This window comes from Pteropus alecto, unplaced genomic scaffold (genome assembly GCF_000325575.1).
Source record: "Pteropus alecto unplaced genomic scaffold, ASM32557v1 scaffold75, whole genome shotgun sequence".
Classification (NCBI taxonomy): Eukaryota; Metazoa; Chordata; class Mammalia; order Chiroptera; family Pteropodidae; genus Pteropus; species Pteropus alecto.
Genome location: NW_006440638.1, coordinates 24,281,211 through 24,295,622, shown reverse-complemented (window position 1 = coordinate 24,295,622; position 14,412 = coordinate 24,281,211). Strand labels below are relative to the sequence as shown.

Here is a 14,412-nt window from a genome sequence, read left to right as displayed (position 1 = left end):
TTAAAAAATGCTTTTATATGAACACTTTGCTTTCAAAGCCTGTTAAACACTAGAAGAATTATCTGTATTACTCACTCTTCCAATAAAAATTTCAGTGCCTATTACATGTTGTCACTGTTGAAAGTATTGGGGTAAAGAAGATGAAATCTCTAACCTTATAGAGCTTCCATTCTGGTGAAAGAATATAAGAGTTACCAGCATTTAGATGGAAGTTAAAGCCAATAGGCAGTATCCTAAGAAACGGTTTAGAATTCAAATTTGTGAAGATAGCATTGAAGTCCATGAATTTAAAGAACACCTAGTAAATCTTCATTTCGTAGCTCAGTTGTTGGTTATGGCTTTATAAATACCCCGATAATTACATGCGGTAGCAAATCAAATACACTGTATTAAAGATTCATGGGACAAATGCATTTCAAAATAAAAATCCAAGAGCACAGGTATTATATGCATGCTGTTGAAATAAATACAATGTGATTTATTTATAAAAGAAAACAATTAACATTTACAGAAGTTTAAAAAGGTGACACTAATAATACTAAATACACAACCTTTTATTTTTCTTCGAATATAATGAAAACAAATTCAGATTTTTTCTGTTTTCATTATATAAAGATGAGAAATCAGATTTGTAACCTAAAAATATGTACTTATTAAAACTATACTAATAGTTTCATAAACTATACAAAAAGATGAGACAAATATGTGCATTTATAGAACTGCATGTCAGTCATGCCGGATCCCTGTGAGGGAATTCCCAACACAACCTCATTCATCTGTGAGGACACAGAGCAATCCATGTTTAGGACATACACATCCATCTACTTGTCCAGCATAGTCTGCCCTCCACTCCTTGATGGTTTCCTTCTGCAATGAATGTGCATGTCCAGTTGTCTGCTTCTTACAGCAGACATTTACCTAAAAAGAAAGGTTATAATAATTAGTTGCTAGTTATTAATTTGGATATGTATGAAAAATCCAACAATCGTTACATGTTATAAAACCTGTTTCAAAAGACATTTTGATAAAAAAGCCAATGGATTTTCAAGGGTTGCAAATAATGATGTCCAAGTAATTAAAAATGTTGGGCATCTTCTGTTTTCCTAAACATCTTCCTAAGGAAGCATTTTCAAAATGAAATCCCTGTAGAATAATTTGAGATTTTTAAGTTACCTTCCTCATCCACCAGCCATTGGAGGAGGATTAGGACCATGCAGATGATTAATTCTACCCATTCTTCTGGGGGGGTTTCCTGGAGGCCTAATAAAAGAAAAAGTTAATTTTTACTGTTTAGTAGACATTATTTCAATTGGACCCTTTTCTTTACTTAAAATAGAAACTACCATTTAAGACAAAAACGCAAACCCTTATAGGGAACCAGACACATAAAGCACATGAGGAAAGTGAGTCAGGCAAGGACTGTGATGAACTAAATAGCATTTCCTGTAAATGCCCAACAGAAACCCAACTCCAGCTGATTTTTGTCTCATGGAAACACAAGCCTAACCTAATGCTGCTCGATCTTCTGAATTTTTCATTAGCAGTTGGAAATTGAGATTCTAAAATTTGAAATCTCTAGATTTTAATGTTGGCGCTCAGCTTTCATCCTTTAATTTAAATATATTCCATAGGATATTTGATGTACATTTTCACTTTGCTAGATTAACTCTATCAAATCAGAGGCAATTTAATTTACAGTAATTCATTAATTTTGTGAAATAGAATTTAAACCTTTTGTTATCATGAGCCTGCTTGCCTGCCCATCTATCTATCTATCCATCCATCCATCCATCCATCCATCCATCCATCCATCCATCATATCTAATTTAACTGAAATTTACAGAGAGGTAAAAACATCTATTATCAAGTTAAAAAACTATACCCTCTTCCATCATCATATCTGGAATCAGATGAGTTTCTGTAGCCTCTTCTCTTTTTCACATCTTGCTGAAGCAGAGTTTTGAAACTGAAACAAGAAGCAGAAAACAACAGAAGTACTACTTTCGACATTATAAAAGGTATTTCCATAGTTTCAACTATTATCTCTGTGAGAGGACAACTGTTTTAGCTCCAGACCCGTATTTCTTGAAGCCATCTGTACAACACCATCTAATGCAAGCACATCTTTAAACAGAGTGTGCTACGTTCTGTGCCAAAGCCTCACTTCCTTGTTTTTCTTATTTTCTGATAACTCGCGTAGATAACTCCCCACATTTCCTGGTATTGTACATTCATTGCTCCTATATTTCCCCTGTTGACAGCCTACCTAACATTTCCTTGTATGTGGGGAAACAACTTCGATCCTCTCTTGTCCCGTTAGTTTTTTCCATGGAACTCACTCTTCTATTTTACCTTTTCTAATTTATGCTACATGCAGCCATCAGATTACTCTTCTAAACCACAGAGATACTCAAATTAAGTGTAAAGATCACAGACTGATATTCGAACTTCTCGGCCACCTTTCCTGTGTTTCTTCTACCTGGAATAACTTTCTCTGAAGATCACCTCCCACAATCATTCCTGCCCCAATGCCTCTTGTAGTATATTTACTAATTTTAAGGTCAATGAAGGGACTGTTTCCCACATCTTCGCATCCCCACAGTTCTCTACCCACGAAACATTCAAACATATATATTCAAATTTAGGATGAGACTTGTTAGTAGTTGATAAACAATTTTCATAAAATATATAGCATGTGAAAGACCAAAAAATGCATTTAACTAAGGACTGCTTGAAATTATAGTGGTTTAAATTTTTGTCTCCTCTGTATTGATTCTAATTCTTGATTAAACAAAAACTTTATTAACATGGGAGCTTTTTTTTTAATCAATATCTAATTCCCCTTGTTTACTTGTTGTATAATATTGAATAAAATTTGCACATACACCCTAAAGCCGGGAATAGTAAAGAGAAGCAAGGCATTGTCATTCTGGCACCATAGCTGCAAGTTGATATAGTTACCACCAAAGCTAAGATATGGTCAAAGTTAATAACTCAACTAACATTCATAATCATAAGATGTCTGGTGGAGGTGTTAGCACTACACAGTATTCATTTTCCTTAGTAAAGCTAGTAATAAAAAAAAAAATTAAAAACTGCTTCAGGAAAGCTGAGCTTGTTTAAGATATGCAACATAATGTACCTAATGGACTTCTGGCAACTTAATCAGGGCTACTAAGAGCACTACTATACTTACAACAAAACCACAAACTCAGCTATTCCCCAAAAGAAATCTGTTATCAATGATAATCTCCATGGGGACTGACTCCGACTGTCCAACACTTGACCTACAGACAAGAATAAAGAAACTTTAGTTAGTGTTACAAATCCCTGACTCAAGACGCATTACATTTAATCAGTTACATAACAATCATAGATTCAGTTTTCAACTTGTGTATCATTCCAAATGGTCAAGGAAAGGAGAGGTCTTTTATGTGTACAACATTTTAAGGAAGAGTTCAAAGAAGTAAAGCTTTGTGATCTAGCATTCATCCCTTGAATACATCAGATGTTTTCCTATAGTTTGTTATTTTGGAGGGTGACACTTCAAGTATTTTTTCTTTTATTACTGTGGTAAAATATACACAAAAATTTACCATTTTGACCATTTTTAAGTGTACAGTTCTATGGCGTTAAGTATATTCATATTGTTGTACAACCATCACCACTATCTTCAGAACTTTTTCATCTTCTCCACCTGAAATTCTGTACCCATTAAACACTAACTTCCCATTTCTTCCTTCCCCTAGACCCTAACAACCACCATTCTACCTTCTGTCTCCATGAATTTGAATGCTATAGGAACGTCACATGAGGAAGCATACAATATTTGTACTTTGGTGACAAGCTATTTCACTTAACATAATGTCTTTAAGGTTCATCCATGTTGTAGCATGTTTCAAAATTTCCTTCCCCCCTTTTTTTTTAAGGCTGATTAATATTCCATTGAATGTGTATACTACATTTTGCTTATATCCATTCATCTGATGGTCACTTGGGTTGCTTCCACCTTTTGGCTACTGCGAAAATGCTTCTATGAATGTGGATGTACAAATATCTGTTTATTCAAGTATTTTGAGGAAACAAATCAGTGAATATAAAAGAATGCTCACACCAATTCTATTTTCCTAAATGTGTTCAAGGTATTTTTCACTTGCAAAGCATCTTGCCTATATAAAAAGATTGTTTACACATGCCCTTCCAAGTCTTTAGAATCAGTTATAATAAAATTTTTATAAATCAAAGAATCTGTGTGTTCTAAGTATTGAAGAGAATTAAGCTTGGTCATTAAAATGACCAGTATTTTCTGTAAAAGGATGCTGTTGATTCTAATTCTAGACTTCAGCTTTATCTTAAGCAAAAATGAATTTATTTTTCAAACCACTTTAAATAATAGAAGCTACAACATGAAAAGTTAGTACTCTATAGAGTTTTGGCCTTGTAAATCAAGAGGTCAGAATATTTTGGGAGAAGAGCTGTCAACTATCTCTCTCTCCATTTACCCAAGGGCTTCTCCATGCTCATTTCCACCCCTCCAGCCAGGGTTTACTTTTCCGCTTTCCTTGCCCAGTTTACTTTCAGGTATATCTACTCATAGAGCTATAGAGAAAAAAGGGCTAGATTTAAAGACAGCATGAGTGATAGGCTTGGTTCTGCCTCTTACTAGTTCTGCTTCCTTGGCTGATGTGACATTTTCCTTCTCTGAGAAAAAGTATTCCAGGCTTAGCCATATAAGATTGTTGGGGAAAGAAAGTCATTGATGGTAAGAAATGTTTTGTCAACTATGAAGTGCTGATAAATACAGTCCTTCTAAAAAGACAAATCTCTGGCAGTACTTCCTTTGTGATTCCAAAGAACCTATTGCTCGCACTTGCATCATTCCACCTTGCTTTATTCACTTTCACTCTTAGTTTCTGAAGGCAGAAACCTCCTCCTCCCAATATCCTTAGAGGGCAATAAGTTGCTTGAATGCAATTGGCATTTCTCAACTATAAAAATGAGATAAAAGGCCCTAATAGATCCTTTATAGCATTTATGAGGATCAAATACAATAATGCATTCACAATAAGCCACATTAACAAAGAATTATTCAATAATGCATAAATAAAAGCTGCCGGCCATAATCACAAAGGTTAAGATACGAAGTTTGCAAGTGCCCAAAACGAAGATAAAATTTTGATTTTTGTGTGTGTCCATCAACTTACCTATTTCAAAGATTTTTAAGTAGGAGACAAGGAGAGAGAGAGAGATTTCAAAGATCAAAGAAATACAAAGTCCAGGCAGCCAAACGACTTCTCCTGACTATCTTAGTTACCTCTGAAGATAAACAGATGATTCAAATAGAACCAGAACCTACTTCCTGTGATCCATGAACTATTTGTTAAGATTGCACCAACACCAATTTGTTTCACCTGAGTCAAACAGGTGGACAGGCGGTTCTGGCAATGCTCTGACCCAGTTATGTTGTGTCTTTCCATTTTCTTTCTTACTGAATTAAGTCTCCCTGATTCTCAATTCTGCAATAATTAACTTGCTCTAGAGGGAGCTTCTTCCTGTGCCCCCTGAAATTAGGACGAATGACTATAGGTATGACTGACTAGATACCCTCTCCTGGGAGAAAACTAAAAACTAAAGCCCACGCAAAACTTTCATCTAATTCCCTCAAAGTTATAGAAAACCAGTATAACTAACAACAGTAAGGACGCTGACATCAGCCTACTTCGATTCAAATTCCGACTGAGCCATCAACTAACTTTGTGATCCTGGGCAAATTCTTTAATCTGCGCCTCAGTCTCCATCCGTAAAATTGGGAAAATAAAATACTACCTGAAAAAGGCTGTTATAAAGACTGAATGAGTTGATGAGCGAATAATGCTAAAACAGTGCCCAAGGCACGAGCGCTACGCAGATGGTGTTAATGTTATTACTATTAAGGGGATAGACGCCCGAGAGGAAAGACCACTTTCGCAAGGCCCACATCAGAAGCTCTCCAGAAAGACCCTGGCATCCCGCACAGCTGTCACCATGGAGAGAGACCTCCGCCCTAGCCCAACCGCTTATGCGCGATGCGCTGACGAGCCGCAAGCCCGGGCGACCTCGCCTGGCTGTGTGGCATAAAGTCTACGAGAGCCGCGAAGGGCACCAGGCCCGGCGGGCGAGGGTGGAAGAAACCCGAGATCCGGCCTCCCAGGCCAGCGGTCGCCCCTTTACCCGTTTCGCCCAGCTCCGACTCACCATTCGAGATGTAAACCATCTTGTTTCTCCTTCCCCGCCTCCGAGTGACTGAGGGGCCTGACCCCTCCCGACTTCCGTATCTCCCTCCGCGCCCGCCTTTTAACGTCACAGACTACATTGAACGCAGGGTGACAGAAGAGGGAGGTGGAGAGAGCCCATTGGCCGGGGAAGCCACGCTATCCACGGGTGTGTTCGCTTTGTCACGCAGGCGACTACCAGTAAAGCGGAGGCTGACGTGTATATGGTCGGATACGCTGTTTGGAAGACAGGCTGTAAGCGCGCGGTTTTCCGTCGTTTGCGGAGCTTCTTTGCACTGCCGCGCGAAGAAAAGCCGCTTTCTAATTGTTTGATAGGCCCAGGGTCGGGGGAGGCAAGGCTCTCACGCGTGAAGTGGCTTGGAGAACCGCTAGCATAAGGAAGTTCCCCCAGAATCTTCAAGACATGTTGATATTTGAGGGTGCGGATGGAAGTGCCTTTGGGTTGAGGCGGTAACCAAACTGTAGAGGAGCTTTATTGTCAAGCCTTTGGCAATACGCAGACAGGCACCTACTGGATGTATTTATTCTCTTTTAAACCAGTGTTTCTGCTCTTGGTTCACCAGAAGTGGTTGCGTTTTTTATCCGCTGTTGGTGAGGCAACTGAAAACGCGAGACCTTTCTTCTTGTTTCTTGATGGCCCCTGCATGTTAGCACTGTAGAGTTGGCAGACGAGTAAGATATTTCCTGGTCATTCATTAAATAAAGACCACATACAATGTGCTGATGTATATTTACTCTGCTTCATCCACTGGGATGCTTTGTGTTTCCTTAACATGTCCCAAGGCCTCTATAATTTGGCTATTCTTTCTATGTGGATCCCTAATTGCTGCTTTTTTTTTTTTCCCCAGTTCTCGTGTTATTTCATCAGAAAGGTTCCTAATCAACTTTTCTAAAAAGACACTGAAAATTATATTTTGGAAATAATTATGTTTTGCATTTAACAATGTTGGTTAAGATCGTAAATATGTTCTAATATCTGGAATAATTAAAGATTTAACTTCGTGCTGACTCTTTTGGGAGCATTGTCTCCCCAAAAGTGCTTACATCCTTTGCTTCATTTAAAATTTTTGCAGAACAATTATAGAGGATCATTTTTGCAAAAATATTGGAGGGGAGGTCATTAATTTTTTCAAAGACCTTAATTTGGGTCATGCAGCCATCATTTCTTAACCTGCTCCACTCCAATTGCCTTCTAAGTGAAATCCTAGCTTCCACCTTTACTGGCCTTAAGCAATTTTTCGCACTGCAGCAAGAGTGATCTTCAAATGGGAATCATCTCGTTCACTTGTCTACAACACTGAAATCTTTATAATTACTTTCTTTATAGTACTTAGCACAATGTGAAATTATTTATCTAATAATTGGCTTCATCTCTCTCAAGAAAACATGACATCTAAGAGTTCAGGAACCTTACCTACCTTGTTCTCTTTTACATCTTCAAGGTCTATCATAGTCCTTGGCAAGGAGTAGGTACTCAGGTATTGGTTGGGGTTAAGGGGAAGGAAAGAGAAATATCTTAATAGAAGTTCCCTAAAAAACTCCCCAATCACCTAGGGAAGAAGAGACTCCTTTGTTCCAGACACTTATAAGCTATCTCTTCCTCTCCATTCTTCTATCTAGAACATTTCTTCTTGAGATTTAATGCAGTGATTTCCTAATGAACTACCTCTAGTGAGAGAGGAGAGGAGACATCTGAAAGTAAAAATAGATGCAAAGGAAAGGGCCTGCAGAAATAACCGACTCAGCTGGTTAAAACTGCTCTCTCTCCCCCCTATGCTCTTCAGTTAACATGTTTTTCACAGCTGCATCCCCCACCTCAAGGATTCTGCAGCTCCTTCCCTATCTCTGTAGCTGTATAGGAATGTCAGGACTGTGGAACTGTTTGCTGTGTTACAGCGAGAGCTCAGCCTTTGGATAAGAAACCCGCTGAGCAGGCGCAGACATCAATGAATGCTGTTCCCTATCTGTAAGCCTAGGAGTCCCGTCTCTTTGTTCAAGAATCAGATAAAGGTGCTGATAACACCAAGGGTCTGGAAATTCCTCCCCTTCAGCCCCCCCACCGGAAGCTGCCCCTCCCCACTCTGAGTAAGGAGGTACATGTAAAACCTCAGACAAAGGAATCACACACCCCTTGCATGGACACTGCAAGGGTATATAAGCTGTAAGAAATTTAACGAAGGGGAGATCGTGCTTTGAGTTTGTTAAATGTCCCACGCTCTCCTTCCTCTAACGAAGTTGTCTGAGCGTCTGAATTCCTTTGTCGGATGTCGCTTCCTGCAACACTAGCCTCTCCCACTCTTTCTTTTTATATTAAGCTGCCTATTTAATCCAAACTTGCCTCTTCCCTGCATCCAACCTTTGGTTTCTCCCCGCTACCTGACAAATAACACGCAAGGGCTTCTCTGATACATTTTCATAGGTTTATTTCTATGACTTCTAATTTCCTAATACACTCCTTGTTTTCCTCCTTTGTTGCTTCTGCTCCTGCTTTCCTCTTGATGGGAATTTTCCCCACCTTCTAAAATCTAATCTATCTTTTAAGGGGAGGCATGTGCCTATCAAAATAATGATTGTGAAAGTACTTTGCAAATTGAAAAAAATTATGTAATTAGTAGTAATGTAGGGAGGAGGCAAGAGAATTAAAATGTTAATCAAGCCATAATCAGAGACTGCTATATACTGATCCGCCCGGAGGACACCTTCAGAACAAAGGAAGATTTCTGCTGGGATTGCTAACAACCCATTCTCCACACCAGGGAAAACAGGAATCACAGAGTCATTCTCCTCTGTCTAAAACCATGGGGAACCTATGGATTAAAGGCTGGAAACTGCCAGCAGGCCTTTTACTCTACATATTCTTACCTTTTCAGGCTACATACTCTTCCTCTTCCTCACTGTATGTCCATATCAAAGGAAATGAGAAGTATGGAATGATATATGAAATTCCCTGAACACTCAGGGATGGTCCCTCTTGGTCCCTTTACTCTCTCTCACTGTCTACCTCTGAGAGGAGACCACACTCTGTGGAGTGTTATCCCTTTTTTAATGAAACTTTCCCGTTGACTCTGATTTTGGTGTGTGTGTGGAATTCTTTCTAGACTCTCCGCCAAAGGACCCTCTTCTCTCGGTACAGAGCTTGGTCTCCCCATCACTTGGAGAAATTTGCCTTGTCCTGCATCAGTAGCAAGATGAGATTGGGGACAAAGATAGCATTTCCCCTCTTTCTAACCTTTAAGGTAAAGACTGCATGTTAGCTACTAGCCACTTGTGGCTGTCGAGCAGTTGCAATGTGGCTTGTCTGAATTGAGCTGTACTGTATGTGCAAAATACACATACAATGATTTAGAATGGAAAAAGGAATGTAAAATATCTCTTTTATACTGATTACATGTTGAAATAATATTTCGGATATTGGATTAAAACATTTTAATATTAAAAAATAAAAAGTTTCTTTTTACTTTGACTGCTAGAAAATTTTAAATTACGTACTTGGCTCACATTTATGGTTTACATTGCATTTCTGTTGGCCATCACTGGTCTAGGAGACATCATTGGCCTGGCACGGAAAAGACACAATATTTGTTGAATGGACGGATGAATGAATGTTCTCAAAAATGGATAATATTTATACAAGGTTTACTATGTTTTAGTTACTGTTCTGAGCACTTTCCATTCATTAGTTCATTTATTCCTTACAACAACAGTAATAGCTAACATTGATATAGCACTCCAGTAAATGGTCTAAGTATATTAATTCATTTAAATCTCAACCTTATTAATTGAGTTCTACTACTATTCTAATTTTACAGATGAGGAAATTGAGTCATAAAGAGCTCAAGTGACTTGCTCAAGTCATATAGGTAGTAAGAAACAAAGCTGAGGTTAAGACTAAGAGTTTGGCTCTACAGTATGTGCTGTTAACTCTTGTGCTATATTGCCTCTCCACATATAAGCAGAAGTATTGAAATAGGAGGATATAATCCACTGTGGTACAGTATAGAATGGGAGGTGGTTTCCGGAGACAGTTTGAATGTATTTCAGTTTTGTCAAAGTTGCAAAATAGCTTCCCACAGTTTTTCTTTCCTAGACACCCTAAGCCTAAGATTCCTCTAAGACCTTATTAGAAAATAACAGACCTAAAAATGGAGTCACTTTTGCTGATCCCCGCCAAGATTTTATACCTAACCTAATTGCAATTTCAGCCTCTCGCAAGAGAGGAATTTTAAACCAATCAGTCTGCAATTTCCTGGTCATTGATACTGAAGTCATCTGCCTGAAAAGACCTCCTGCGTTCCCCTAAGTACCCTTCTAGTTAGTAGATGGAATGCTACCCAGTTCATGAATCACTTAATAAAGGCAATTAGATCTTCACATTTACTTGGTTGAATTTTGTTCTTTAACAACCTCTCAGTAAATTACCTTCTCATCTGCACCTATCCCTTGACCAGAGGGATGGGATCTTCTGAATGACGGCTACTTCTGGTGCCAGAGCTGGAGTCAATCCTACTTAAGTAAGCCACATGGCTAGGAAAGTGGAGAGGGATAGTATTTTTCACAAGATAGTGAAAAAATAGGGGGTTACATCAAAACAGTAGATGCCTTTAACGTTGCCTTTAAGGGATATAAAAAACAGCTGGCATTTGTATTCTTTACTAAGCTTTTATGTGTTCTTATGATACAGGACAGGGCAAATTTCCCCAAGTTGGTAGGGGGAGACCAAGCCCTACATGAAGATAAGAAGAGGGTCCTTTGGTGGAGAGTGTAAAAAGAGTTCCACACACACGCCAAAGTTAGAGTCAACGAGAAAGTTTATTAGAAAAGGGGTAACACTCCAGAATATGGTCTCGCAGAAGCAGAGAGTGAGAGGGACAGTGAGAGACAGAGTAAAGAAGGCACTGCTGAGAAGGGACCCTGAGTGTTCCGGGAATTCAGTTTATATGTCATTCTTTAGTTCCCATTTCTTTTGATATGGACATATAGTGAGGAAGTGGAAGAGTGTGTAGCCTGAAAAGGTAAGAATATGTAGAGTGAAAGGCCTGCTGGCAGTTTCCAGCCTTTAACCCATAGGTTCCCCATGGTTTTAGCCAGAGGGAATGACTCTTGGTTCCTGTTTCTCCTTCACAGGTGTGGGGAATGGGTTTTTAGCAATCCCAGCAAAAATCTTCCTTTGTTCTGAAGGTGTCCTCCTGGCCTGGCTGCGGGGTTGATCGGCATATAGCAGTCTCTGATTATGGCTTGATTAACATTTTAATTCTCTTGCCTCCTCCCTACATTACTTATAGTTATTGTTTTTATATTTCTTATTTCATCTGGGCTCAGAAATCATAGCTCTTCTATTGTATCATTTTTCTACCTTATTTATTGTTACTTTTCACAGTACTTTCTATTTTTTTTTTTTAATTTAAGTAACATAGCCTCAAACTGGACATGCTCTGCAATTCAGGCTTTTTTGAGCCAATAAGCACCACATCCCTTTAACTGTACTGATGGTTGTATTGCTCTACAAGTCACTTTCTTAAACTACTTGAATCCATCTGCATCAAGATGGGAAAATGTCCATAAAAATTCACAGTGCTGTCTTCTTCGGAAAATTTAGTGACTAAAAATTTAGAGTTTTATCTGTAGTCTCTAAAGTATATCACAAAGTTAATTACTCCAGCTCCAGAAGTAGCTGTCATTCAGTTTCATTAGTGAGCATGTGTGGTTACATTTAAACAGTCTATTTTTAAGTGAATAAGGAAATCTTGATTCAACTTTATGGTTCCATTAAAGGAAGAGAAACACTATTCAAGTTATAATTTCTGATCTTTTAAACTCATGATATAGCAATCTTGGTAATTGTGATGGAAACTGTTATAGTGATAAATGGAAACAAACATTTGCCCAGATTTATAAAGTAAAACCAACAGTCCCCAACCTTTTTGGCACCAGGGACTGGTGCTCCTATGAGAATCTAATGCCTGATGATCTGAGGTGGAGCTGAGGTGGTGATGCTAGCGCTGGGGAGCGGCTGCAAATACAGAGGAAGCTTCGCTGGCTCTCTCTTGTCTCTCTCCTCCTGCTTCTGCAGCCTGGTTCCTAACAGGCCAGGGGCTGGTGCCCATCTGTGGCCAGGAGCTTGGGGACCACCTCCTGCTGTGCAACCTGGTTCTTAACAGGCCAGGGGCTGGTGCCCGTTTGTGGCCAGGAGCTTGGGGATTCCCTGGTAAAACCATCAGAGATTTAGGTGTTTGTTGCCTCCTTTCCTAGGTACATTGACTGATAATTAAAAGCAAATTTTTAATATTTTTAATTCTATAGCCTCCTTTCCTAGGTACATTGACTGATAAAAGTAATTTTTTAATATTTTTAATTCTATAGTACAAAAAAGTATTTCTTTCTAAGCCTATCTCTAGATCCCTAAAATGATATAAAGAAACACAACTGTATAGTCTATTACTATGTTTATAAGTCTCAAGATACATTAATTTTTACATTTAAAAAATTAGAATATAGATATGTGCCTATTGATTTTTAAGGAACATATGATTTATTATTATTATTTCACTAAATAGTTTGGAGCAGAGTGTCTGATAGTCCTTAGATATTTTTGTTTGTTTTAAGGTGATATCTGTACATAATATAAAAATCAAAAGATACTAATATATATTCTGTGAAGAGCAAGTCTCCTATCTTCCCCTGTTGCCCAGGATTCTAAATTTCAAACCCCCAGCTTAGAGAGGCTGATTTAACCACTGGTTAGCAAATTCCTCTTGGCCAATAGCAGCCTCAATGGCAGACTCACTTCTCTGAAGTTCCATCTTCTCTTGGATCTTGGCCAAGCAGTTCCTTACTCACCAGCTTTTTAATGTTTTTAAAACATTTTCCCCATTATTTTGTCCCCCATTATTTAGTTATCCTCAGAAGGAGAGTTAGTATAAATTACTTAATCCTCAGTAACACATGTGGAAGTTGAAGCATTTATTTAACCGAATCAACATGACAATTTAGATTGTCTTAGATGAAGCACTGTTTTGCCTTTGACCTTAGAAATTATGTTATTAATGTATAAATAAAATTTCTAGAACAACTGCTGTTTTCTTGGTATAGTGAAAACATATTACTTATAAACAGAAAGGATCATTATAAGTAGTAAACTAAAATATCGTGGTTGATTAAAAATATTTATTTTGCCAATAAACATTCTGCTTTTAACCTTCCCATAACCAAACAGATGAATAAACTCTTACTTTGGTTTGACATTCTAGGTTCTTTTAATGGTAAGTTCAGTGAAAATAGGTTTATTTGATAGTCTCGTAGGGAAAAGTTCCCTATGGCCTAGTGATGACTTTTCCTTGGAAAAATTGTTAGCTTGGTTCAAAAGGATACTGTTAGGGAAGTTTTCGTGGCTTCAGCAAGTGGCTAGACAGTCTGTTGCTAATGCCTCAACATCACTTTATTTTATTTATTTTTTACTAATTATATAACACAAGCGGGTTACTATCACTCAGGGTTAGCTATGGTTTTCAACTTCAAAAATCTTTTGCAGTTCTCAGTAATTCATCTCTTTTGCTATGAAATATGAACTAATGTGAACTTATTTTTGATGGGAAGTATGAAACCGAGACTCTGAAAATGGAATCTGGCAACTAAAGAAGTGTTCTCGATATTATTTTATCTTTTCATTTTGAATGCATTAAGCTACTCCCTAGTGAAATCCAGTCTTTCACATTTAGACTGAGACATTTCACAAGTGTGTTGGAGACCATATGTGCAGAAAAGGGGGAAAGCAAGTGGAAATGGATATAGTTACCTTGGGTTGCTGACCTGTGTAGTCTCTTTGGTGCCTGTGCCTGTCAAGGAAGGGGAGCAAATGTAGAGGCTGCCAACAGGGCTGGCACCCAAGAAAGAGCTGTTGCTCAGGTTTACAGCTGCAGCGATGGTGGCAGCATCAACAGTTCACACTGAGATTTAATAGGCTCTTTGGGTACTGGGAAGCTAAGCTTGGGACTATTCCTGCATGAGGGAGTCATCCAGAATATAACTCTAGCCATTTCAACTCAGTCACTATTTTTAGAAATGTAAAATTGGAAAAAACCCTGTAAATTACATTTTCCATAATAAACCTTAAAAATGTTCATATCCTTAGCCTAGTATTTCC

General features: G+C 38.3%; 1 protein-coding gene across 2 annotated transcripts; it reads right to left on the bottom strand.

Annotated features, from left to right (window-relative positions):
* Positions 1 to 443: 443 nt before the first annotated feature.
* SELENOK (selenoprotein K) lies at positions 444 to 6,384 on the bottom strand. Of its 2 annotated transcripts, XM_015593642.2 has the most exons (5): positions 6,235 to 6,384; positions 3,197 to 3,287; positions 1,883 to 1,966; positions 1,174 to 1,260; positions 444 to 918 (listed from the first exon to the last, which is right to left on the bottom strand). In XM_015593642.2, exons 1-4 carry the CDS (start codon positions 6,251 to 6,253, stop codon positions 1,179 to 1,181), a joined length of 276 nt encoding a protein of 91 aa, XP_015449128.1. In that variant the 5' UTR covers positions 6,254 to 6,384; the 3' UTR covers positions 444 to 918; positions 1,174 to 1,178. The 2 variants fall into 2 exon arrangements, with proteins under 2 accessions (XP_015449128.1, XP_015449127.1); XM_015593641.2 differs by lacking the exon at positions 444 to 918 and having other exon boundaries at positions 1,170 to 1,260.
* Positions 6,385 to 14,412: the final 8,028 nt, after the last annotated feature.